Here is an 11,216-nt window from a genome sequence, read left to right on the forward strand (position 1 = left end):
AGAGAGAGAGAGAGAGAGAGACCAGGAAACTAAAGTCAGAATAGAAAATGAATAGATTTTAATAGCGAGCAAAAAGAACACTAACATTTAAAAACATATACACACTAAGGGCAGCAAAAAATACAAAAAGACTAAACTTTACAAAGATCAATAATGCTGAAAAATAAATCAAAAGCCAAAAAATGTGTCTGAACAATGAGCCTGATAACTATATAAAGCGACACAAAGAAAGCTGAATATTTCAAAATACCCCTGGTAAAGACCTTAGCTAAAAAGGTGTATAACTAAGCTAAGGGCATAAAGAAAGGTATGGCATAAACAAACCTATATACAAAAATTATGTTCATAAGAAAAATAATAACTTAAACCAAGGGGGAGGCACAGGGGAGACAAAAATGAAAAAAAGACTCAAACCCTGAACAGCAATACAAAATATCAAAATAAAAAAAAGATGCATACAATGCCTGTGGCAGCTGCACAAAAGCAAGTAAGACACATGGCTGTAGAATCACAAAAAGCCAGTGCTGTTTGCACAAATGAAACAACCTAGAGTAAGGGTTCCATAGGAGATAACGACTACAAATAGCAGAGAAAATGATACTCAGCTGCCATATAGTGATGATGGAGTCAGTCCCACGGAGTTAAACTCCAGGATGTGTGGAAATAAGTCATACAGTCCACAGGATAAGCACCAAGAGTCACGCCAACAAAATAATGACTAGCTGCCTAGAGTGGACACTCACTTATCGTGTGAATTGAATTGATGCAAATATTATAAGGGATATACTGTATATATATATATATACTAGCTGAGAGCCCCGGCGTTGCCCGGGATGTTTGTGGTGTGGGTGTGGCATTTGGGTGGGGAGTGGTCCACGCGGCCCATGTGCGGTGGTAGTGCTGCTGTGGCTGTACTGATGGTGATTGTATCGGTGTGCTGATTTGGGAGGGTTTGGTGCTGATGTGGGGGTGCGGATGTGGGTGTGCCGATGGGGGAGGTGCAAAGGTGGCAATGTGTGGGTGCTGATGGTGTTGATGGGGGCTGGGAATGGTGGGGAGCCGAGAATGCCAGTGTGCTGGGGGGGCATGGGATACCGGTGTGCTGATGTGGTGGTGCTGGGGTGTGTGTGTGTATACATGTTTGTGTGTATACATTGTATGTGTGTGTGTGTATACATTGTATGTGTGTGTGTGTATACATTGTATGTGTGTGTGTGTATACATTGTATGTGTGTGTGTGTATACATGTGTACGTGTGTGTGTATGTGTACGTGTGTGTGTATACACGTGTGTGTGTATACACGTGTGTGTGTGTATACACGTGTGTGTGTGTATACACGTGTGTGTGTGTATACACGTGTGTGTGTATACACGTGTGTGTGTGTATACACGTGTGTGTGTGTATACACGTGTGTGTGTGTATACACGTGTGTGTGTGTGTATACACGTGTGTGTGTGTATACACGTGTGTGTGTGTGTATACACGTGTGTGTATACACATGTGTGTGTGTATACATTGTGTGTATGTATACATTGTGTGTGTGTATACGTGTGTGTGTGTATACACGTGTGTATACACGTGTATACATGTTTGTGTGTGTGTATACATGTTTGTGTGTATACATTGTATGTGTGTGTGTGTGTGTACATTTGTGTGTGTGTACACATGTTTGTGTGTGTATACACATGTGTGTGTGTGTGTGTGTATACGTGTGTGTGTGTATACATGTGTGTGTGTGTATACATGTGTGTGTATACATGTGTGTGTATACATGTGTGTGTGTGTATATACATGTGTGTGTGTGTATATACATGTGTGTGTGTGTATATACATGTGTGTGTATATACATGTGTGTGTACACGTGTGTGTGTGTACACATGTGTGTGTGTACACGTGTGTGTGTATACACATGTGTGTGTATACACATGTGTGTGTATACACGTGTGTGTGTATACATGTGTGTGTGTGTATACATGTGTGTGTGTGTATACATGTGTGTGTATACATGTGTGTGTATACATGTGTGTGTATACATGTGTGTGTGTGTGTGTATTCATTATGTGTATGTATACGTGTGTGAGTGTATACGTGTGTGTGTATGTGTACATGTGTGTGTATGTCTCCATGTGTGTGTGTGTATGTCTCCATGTGTGTGTGTGTATGTCTCCATGTGTGTGTACGTGTACATGTGTGTGAGTATACGTGTACATGTGTGTGTGTGTGTGTGTGTGTACGTGTCTACGTGTACATGTGTGTGTGTGTACGTGTACATGTGTGTGTGTGTGTACGTGTCTACGTGTACATGTGTGTGTGTGTCTACGTGTACATGTGTGTGTGTCTACGTGTACGTGTGTGTGTCTACGTGTACGTGTGTGTGTCTACGTGCGTGTGTCTACGTGCGTGTGTGTGTGTGTGTACGTGTGTGTCTACGTGTGTGTCTATGTGTGTGTGTGTCTACGTGTGTGTGTGTGTCTACGTGTGTGTGTTTGTGTATACGTGTGTGTGTTTGTGTCTACGTGTGTGTGTTTGTGTCTACGTGTGTGTGTGTATACGTGTGTGTGTGTGTGTGTGTGTGTCTACGTGTGTGTGTGTGTGTCTGTGTCCCTGTGTGTCCTTTGGCCCGTGACTCCGCCTCAGGGAAGGGGGGGGGGAGTACTAGTACTAAGCTTCTCTATTGCAAAGATCTAGTGGGATCAGTAGCTCTAGCATAGAGTAGATTTATTTCCCCTCCGTCCCGGTGGATGGTAGCGCGATTGATGATGATGATGATGCTTCCTTGTCCTATTTTTATGGGTGTTTCTGGATATCTCCCTTACACTGCCCACGGAAAATGATAGACTTTTTCTTTTTTTTCTTTTAAAGCAGTGATTCCCAACAGGGGGTTTGGGAACTCCCGAGGGGTTCATGGTGTCTTCAAGGGGTTAGCCAAAAGAAATATGCAATGACTGATCCCAGGCAGGTCCCTGAGCCCATGTGGCACTTGGTAAGGCGCCAAACTGCACATTAGCGTGGGTGGTATAGCGGCCATTTTTTTTATTTTTATTTTTTACATTAAAGGACCACTGCAATGTGAATAAGAATTGTAAGGGCCACAAAACTTATACATAGTTCTCTCAAAGTATATATTTATAACTATATATAGAAAATAATCATCTTTCATAAACAATGAACTCCGATATAGGAGACCAGCGCCCAATAGGGACAGAAAAGAGAGAACTGGATTTTGAAGAAGACCACAATAACTTAGGTCTCCAGGTGGTACCCAGGGAACAAAGCTTGAAAATCGGCGTTGTGGGAAAAAGCTGCCGTTATTAATTGCAGCCAACACCGTTTTGGGTAATGCGCTGATATTTCCATAATGCTTTATATTTAAGCAAGATAGCGGTAAGGAAGTTCTGCATGAATGCGAAATACTGTTCTATAAAAAAGGTAGAAAAAGTCATCAGCGATAGGCCATCCAGAGAACAGAATATCCTTAATAACATGGCGGTTTTACACCCATCTCTGCTTTGTCGCACTCACGGTTTGCATTATCGATGTATTGCTCCTCCACGCGCAATTTTCCCAACCTTTTCCTGCCCTTCAAAAGATGTCCTTCTGGAATCCTGGCCAGGGGTTTTTTTTTCCTGCTTGCTGCCACATGGTTACTCATGCAGGCAGTAATGTAAGAACAGGCAGAAAGGGAGGGAGAGGGGAAATGCCCTTATCTCAGCTCATCAAATATACAACGAGCGGACATCAATAATTAAGCAAGGAAGCAAAATAAATAAATAAGAAACAGCAAAAACAGCTGCCACTTACCTGCAAAAGTGAACAGAAAACAGACGGCACTCAACCAGACACAAGGGGACAGCTTAAAGAACCCGCTCACCCAAATCACAAACAGTGTCTTGGGGGTTCAGTTCTGATGGCCAGACATTTTTCTTGGGCGTTTTCAGGTGTTTGAGGACAGAGAGCAAAACATTACATTTCTGCACTTTAATTCGAGAAGCAGAAACGCTTCTGTAAAGATACGCTGCTGTTCCCTGTCTAGTGCCGACTGGTTAAACGGTGTAGATCAGCGAGAATCTGTTGCCACGCTGGACTTACTTTGTACTCCATATATTCGTGAAACCACGTGATATATGCCGGACAAAGTAAGAAGTGTCTAGACAGTCCCACTGACTCTGTACGAACACAAGTAAAACAAAACCTACATTCAATTCAGAATGGAGAACAATTGGAAAATTATAGAACAATCTATAAAGACGAATCTTTTGTTTGCAACTTCCCAGCGCCTCAATTAAATCAATCGGTGATTCTTCCCTTAGATTACTGCGGTAAGCAAAAAAGGGAATTGAAACAGGACGGACACATCCCAAACAGTAACAGGCACATATACAGTGTTCATTTATAAAGCGCCAACATTCTCTGCGGAGTTCAATGAGAGAGATGAAAGCAGATAAAAACACCAAACATATGAATATAAACTAAAGTCATAAAAAAAAAAAAAAAGTAATCGCACACCAATACAAACAGGTAAATATGCTTCAGCTCAGAAGAACTTGCAGTCCCAAAGCAGGGGTGGCCAACTCCAGTCCTCAAGGGCCACCAACAGGCCAGGTTTTCAGAATATCCCCGCTTCAGCACAAGTGGCTCAGTCAATGACTGAGCCACCTATGTCGAAGCAGGGTTATCCTGATAACCTGGCCTGTTGGTGGCCCTTGAGGACTGGTCTAAAGGAAATAGGAAAATACTGTATATAGACTCTCTAACTGTGCATGCAATGTCTTGTATATACTGTAATGTATAACCCTGTTCACTTAATGTGACCATGTATCTGTCATCATAACTCCGTGCCCAGGATATACATGAAAACGTGAGGAAACGCTCAATGTATTACGTCCTGGTAACACATTTTATAAATAAATAGGAGGTGGCTGTAAAAGAGAAAGAGGGGAGGTGATCTTTTCAGGTTGGTCTCCCTTTATCCGAACATTAAATACTGTATGATGTCGGCTTCACTGTTGTGTATAGGAGCAGCAAAGGTTCAAATGTATCGTTAGTAGACCTTCAAATGTGTAAAGATAGATTGGAGACGAGTGATTGTGTGGGGCAGGGAACCCAGATGTGTGGTGCAAGGTCTCGAAGACAGAGCTAGAGCTAGAAGGAAGGGATGAGCAGAATCTGGGCAGAGATGATGTGAAACAGAGTACTCAATACTCATACACAACTACAAATAGGATCTGGGGGCATGCATTACACATATATTATGGATTAGAATATAGAAAATGTTATCAAGTTCCAATAACAATCAGTTAAATCGTACAAGTGACAACACTTTTCCCACACTCACCAGGATGAGACAATCAGCTGAATGGACCTTATCATGCACCAATACAGGGGTGGGAAACTCCAGTACTCAAGGGACACCAGCAGCCCAGATTGTCAGGATATACCTGCTTCAGCACAGGTCACTGACTGAGCCACCTGTGCTGAAGCAGGGATATCCTGAAAATCTGCGCTTGTTGGTGGCCCTTGAGGACCAGAGTCGGCCACTCCTGCACCAAAACTTAACACTAACCATTGATTGGTGGCACTGGCCCCCTTGCAGAAGCTCAGGAGCTTGACGCTAATAATGAGGACGGGTAACTGAGAACCTATCTGCAAATAGGTATTAACCACGTATACATCCAGGGTTTTCTAAATGGGTTTCCCTGGGAGATATTGACCTGCTGTTCCAATATATATGTAATATACACTATTCAGAGTGAAATATCCAAAGCGCTAAAATTAAAATAGAAATAAACAATCCAGAAGCAGTAGCCTCAAGGTAATATTGAGCAGTGCATGAAAGTATTGAAGTTTTCATAATCAAAATGTTGACTGTCAATGGATTTATCCTCTTCCCTGTCAAAGAGACTACGTAAAGCAATGCAAATGAGCTGTATCGGGATCTTTTCAGAGATTACAGCGAGTTACAATGTTTTCAACACAACCCCCACTAACCCTTTCAGAGCAATGTATTTATTGACAGCTCAGGATTTCAAAAGGTTCTCCATGTTAAAGCTGCAGTTCAGTCTTTTTTTTTTTTTTTTTTTTTTTTTAATTTATTTTTTTACTTCAATAGTTTCATGTGGGCAATCTCTACTTAACTAAAGAACTGCATAGCTGCAGGTCAATTCGTTCTCCATGTATTGATCGGCGAAATTTGGTGACATAATTAGTGAAGGGATCTGTTTATAATCTGCTTCTGTCACTCAGTGGAAGTTCATGAATATTCATGAGCACTCCTGCACTGACATGTGCTAGAGGGAGGGCGGGGCTGACAAAGGGGTGTGCCAGGGCTTGTGACAGGACATGAAGGGGCAGTGCCTTAGCAAATGGTTATTAAAATAGAATACAAGAAAATTGGTCTTTCAAAGTTGTTTTTTAAAAACAGAAAATGCTAAAAGTATTTTTTCTTACTACAGAACTGATTTATTAAAAAAAACACACATGCAGGATATTGACTGAACTGCAGCTTTAAAACACCATAAACTTCATGTCATGTTTTCCACTCTGTCTCTGCAGTGACTAATTGTCTTGTCCACCTTACCTTGTTGGACCATTTGTAGGCCTGAAGGAGCTGGCTGTATAGAGGCGTCTTGTCTTGAACAGGATCCAGACTGAGCAGCCCGCTGTTATGGAGTGGATGGTTCTCTGATGGTTTGCCCACCAAGTTGCTGAGACGTTCCAGTTCACTAAAAATGAACAGTACAATAAATAAGCGCCTGTGACAATCCACCTAACATATCCCACAAAGAAAAAACACAAACTGTACATCAATGTTATTAACCACCAACATCTCAGGCACGGTACAACAAATGCATCCATCTATCTATGGTGTTGTCACACATGTTGGAATAAAGAAAAGATGCCTCTGTTACAAGCCCATGACAACACGAGAAGAGAATGCAAGAGAATCACTGGAGGTTACAGCATTCTCGCAAATCAGTGGATTAAGTGGAGCTGCAGTGTTAAAATTATTTCGATATGGATCGCTGGTGCATGTCTGAACCACATGCTCCTTAGGTTTAGAACTGTGATGTATATACTAGTCCCAGGGTTTGTAAACACAACTTTATATGGTTTGTGCTTGTGTGTACAAGTGACCAGGTCTAGTGGTGCCGGTTTCCCTTATCACATAAGAGGGGGGCCGCACACAAGATACCTGAAAGAAAATCAGTCAACACCTTTCAAGAGTTCAAAACTAGTTAGGTTGACACCATCTACAACACAAGTGCCAGCAATATCCCTGAGCTCGCTGTAAGTATCTTTTATAAATTGAATGAAAGACAAAATGTGCGAGTTTACAAGCTGAACTAGGGATAAATAGATCAGTTTACACAGCTGTTTTGACAGATGATCAATGACACCTGTCAAATGGAGTGATTTGGATGGATCTCACCCAAACCCAACATGAGAAGTGGGAGCTGATTTTTTTTTTTTTTTACTGTTATAGAGTTCGCAGCAATCAAGCCCCCCCCCCACCCCAAAGTCACAGGCTTCGTTCACTCCCACCCACCCCAGGCCTCTTCCTCTCACTATCCTCCCCAGGTCTCTTCCCCCCCCCCTACCCACCAGGTTCCGGGCCTCTTCCTCTCCCCCTCCTCGCCCTCCAGGTCCTGGACCCCTTCCCCTCCTCCCCAGGTCCCGGGCCTCTTCCTCTATCGGGTCTCTTTCTATCCCTCCCTCCCCCTCCCATGGGTCTCTTTCTATCCCCCCCCCCCCCCCGGGTCTCTTTCTATCCCTCCCCCCACCCCCCCGGGTCTCTTTCTATCCCGCCCCCCCGCCGGGTCTCTTTCTATCCCTTCCCCCCCCCCCCCAGGTCTTTCTATCCCCCCCCCCCCGGGTCTCTTTCTATCCCTCCCCGGGTCTCTTTCTATCCCTCCCCCCGCCGGGTCTCTTTCTATCCCTTCCCCCCCCAGGTCTTTCTATCCCTCCCTGGGTCTCTTTCTATCCCCCCGCCCCCCGGGTCTCTTTCTATCCCTCCCCCCCCGGGTCTCTTTCTATCCCTCCCCCCCCGGGTCTCTTTCTATCCCTCCCCCCTCCCATGGGTCTCTTTCTATCCCTTCCCCCCCGGGTCTCTTTCTATCCCTTCCCCCCCCCCCCCAGGTCTTTCTATCCCTCCCCGGGTCTCTTTCTATCCCCCCCCCCGGGTCTCTTTCTATCCCCCCCCGGGTCTCTTTCTATCCCTTCCCCCCCCCCTCCGGGTCTTTCTATCCCCCCCCCAGGGCCTCTTTCTATCCCCCCCCCCCAGGGCCTCTTTCTATCCCTCCCCCCTCCCATGGGTCTCTTTCTATCCCTCCCCCCTCCATAGGGTCTCTTTCTATCCCTTCCCCCCCGGGTCTCTTTCTATCCCTTCCCCCTCCCCCCCCCCCCAGGTCTTTCTATCCCTCCCCGGGTCTCTTTCTATCCCTCCCCGGGTCTCTTTCTATCCCTTCCCCCCCCCTCCGGGTCTTTCTATCCCCCCCGGGCCTCTTTCTATCCCCCCCCCCAGGGCCTCTTTCTATCCCCCCCCGGGCCTCTTTCTATCCCTCCCCCCTCCCATGGGTCTCTTTCTATCCCTTCCCCCCCGGGTCTCTTTCTATCCCTCCCCCCCCCCCCCCAGGTTTTTCTATCCCTCCCCGGGCCTCTTTCTATCCCCCCCCCGGGCCTCTTTCTATCCCTCCCCCCTCCCATGGGTCTCTTTCTATCCCTTCCCCCCCGGGTCTCTTTCTATCCCTTCCCCCCCCCCCCCCAGGTTTTTCTATCCCTCCCCGGGTCTCTTTCTATCCCCCCCCGGGTCTCTTTCTATCCCTTCCCCCCCCTCCGGGTCTTTCTATCCCCCCCCAGGGCCTCTTTCTATCCCCCCCCCCCAGGGCCTCTTTCTATCCCCCCCCCCCCCAGGGCCTCTTTCTATCCCCCCCCCCAGGGCCTCTTTCTATCCCTCCCCCCGCCGGGTCTCTTTCTATCCCTTCCCCCCCCAGGTCTTTCTATCCCTCCCTGGGTCTCTTTCTATCCCCCCGCCCCCCGGGTCTCTTTCTATCCCTCCCCCCCCCGGGTCTCTTTCTATCCCTCCCCCCTCCCATGGGTCTCTTTCTATCCCTTCCCCCCCGGGTCTCTTTCTATCCCTTCCCCCCCCCCCCCAGGTCTTTCTATCCCTCCCCGGGTCTCTTTCTATCCCCCCCCCGGGTCTCTTTCTATCCCCCCCCGGGTCTCTTTCTATCCCTTCCCCCCCCCTCCGGGTCTTTCTATCCCCCCCCCAGGGCCTCTTTCTATCCCCCCCCCCCCCAGGGCCTCTTTCTATCCCTCCCCCCTCCCATGGGTCTCTTTCTATCCCTCCCCCCTCCATAGGGTCTCTTTCTATCCCTTCCCCCCCGGGTCTCTTTCTATCCCTTCCCCCTCCCCCCCCCCCCCCAGGTCTTTCTATCCCTCCCCGGGTCTCTTTCTATCCCCCCCGGGTCTCTTTCTATCCCTTCCCCCCCCCTCCGGGTCTTTCTATCCCCCCCGGGCCTCTTTCTATCCCCCCCCCCAGGGCCTCTTTCTATCCCCCCCCCCAGGGCCTCTTTCTATCCCCCCCCCGGGCCTCTTTCTATCCCTCCCCCCTCCCATGGGTCTCTTTCTATCCCTTCCCCCCCGGGTCTCTTTCTATCCCTTCCCCCCCCCCCCCCCCAGGTTTTTCTATCCCTCCCCGGGTCTCTTTCTATCCCCCCCCGGGTCTCTTTCTATCCCTTCCCCCCCCCTCCGGGTCTTTCTATCCCCCCCCCAGGGCCTCTTTCTATCCCCCCCCCAGGGCCTCTTTCTATCCCCCCCCCCCCCAGGGCCTCTTTCTATCCCCCCCCCCCCAGGGCCTCTTTCTATCCCCCCCCCCAGGGCCTCTTTCTATCCCCCCCCCCCCCGGGCCTCTTTCTATCCCCCCCCCCGGGCCTCTTTCTATCCCCCCCCCCCCCCGGGCCTCTTTCTATCCCCCCCCCGGGCCTCTTTCTATCCCCCCCCCCCCCCGGGCCTCTTTCTATCCCCCCCCCGGGCCTCTTTCTATCCCCCCCCCGGGCCTCTTTCTATCCCCCCCCAGGGCCTCTTTCTATCCCCCCCCCCCCCCATGGCCTCTTTCTATTCCCCCCCCCCCCATGGCCTCTTTCTATCCCTCCCCCCTCCCATGGGTCTCTTTCTATCCCTTCCCCCCCGGGTCTCTTTCTATCCCTCCCCGGGTCTCTTTCTATCCCTCCCCGGGTCTCTTTCTATCCCCCCCGGGTCTCTTTCTATCCCTTCCCCCCCCCCCTCCGGGTCTTTCTATCCCCCCCCCCCCCCAGGGCCTCTTTCTATCCCCCCCCCCCAGGGCCTCTTTCTATCCCCCCCCCCCCAGGGCCTCTTTCTATCCCCCCCCCCCCAGGGCCTCTTTCTATCCCTCCCCCCTCCCATGGGCCTCTTTCTATCCCCCCCCCCCCAGGGCCTCTTTCTATCCCCCCCCCCCCCAGGGCCTCTTTCTATCCCCCCCCCCCCCCAGGGCCTCTTTCTATCCCCCCCCCCCCCAGGGCCTCTTTCTATCCCCCCCCCCCAGGGCCTCTTTCTATCCCCCCCCCCCCCAGGGCCTCTTTCTATCCCCCCCCCCCCCCAGGGCCTCTTTCTATCCCCCCCCCCCCCCAGGGCCTCTTTCTATCCCCCCCCCCAGGGCCTCTTCCTCTCTCTCTCCTCCCGGCCTCTTCCTCTCTCCCTCAGGTGCAAGATCGGCTCAGCCATTACTTGAGGTCCCGGTTGACAGAGTGCAGGTTCTCCTGGAACTCGGTAACGAAGGCCTTCTCCCGGCCCTCCAGGGTCTCCTTGTTCTTCATGCCATCCTTCAGGCCGTCGAACACGCGGGTGACGCTGGAGCGCAGCGCCTGGATGGAGTTGATAGCCTGGGAGAAAGCCTCCAGGTTCACCCCCACGTTCATTACGTCCGCCATCTTCCCGGGGGGAAGAACAGCGGGTACCCTAAGGAACCGTCACCGGTCGATGACGTCGCGGGCGCGCTGTGTGACATGACCGCTGTGCAAGTGCATGCTGGGAGTTGTAGTCTTCACACCTGCTTTCTTCTTACACAGGTCAGGTGACCCTCCCCATTGCCTTTCATGGCATTATTCTCTTAACCCCTTCTGCTGCAAGAGAGATGACTTGGTCTGCAAAGTCATTGACCCTCCTACAGTCTCTGTAAGTTTTCCCTACTGACAGATTA

General features: G+C 49.3%; 1 protein-coding gene across 5 annotated transcripts in view; it reads right to left on the reverse strand.

Moving 5' to 3' along the window:
• MED27 (mediator complex subunit 27) overlaps positions 1-11,009 on the reverse strand; it is a 145,296-nt gene extending 134,287 nt beyond the window's left edge. For 2 of the 5 annotated variants that reach the window (XM_075578727.1, XM_075578726.1), the window contains exons 1-2: positions 10,745-11,006; positions 6,579-6,723 (exon numbers count right to left, since the gene is read on the reverse strand). In XM_075578727.1, coding sequence (XP_075434842.1) covers positions 6,579-6,723; positions 10,745-10,947 — 348 coding nt within the window. In that variant the 5' untranslated portion in view covers positions 10,948-11,006. Of the gene's footprint in view, positions 1-6,578; positions 6,724-10,744 lie in introns of all 5 variants that reach the window. The other 3 variants (XM_075578724.1, XM_075578725.1, XM_075578723.1) reach the window with 3 other exon arrangements.
• Between the last annotated feature and the right edge of the window lie 207 nt (positions 11,010-11,216).

This window comes from Ascaphus truei, chromosome 21 (genome assembly GCF_040206685.1).
Source record: "Ascaphus truei isolate aAscTru1 chromosome 21, aAscTru1.hap1, whole genome shotgun sequence".
Taxonomy (NCBI): domain Eukaryota; kingdom Metazoa; phylum Chordata; class Amphibia; order Anura; family Ascaphidae; genus Ascaphus; species Ascaphus truei.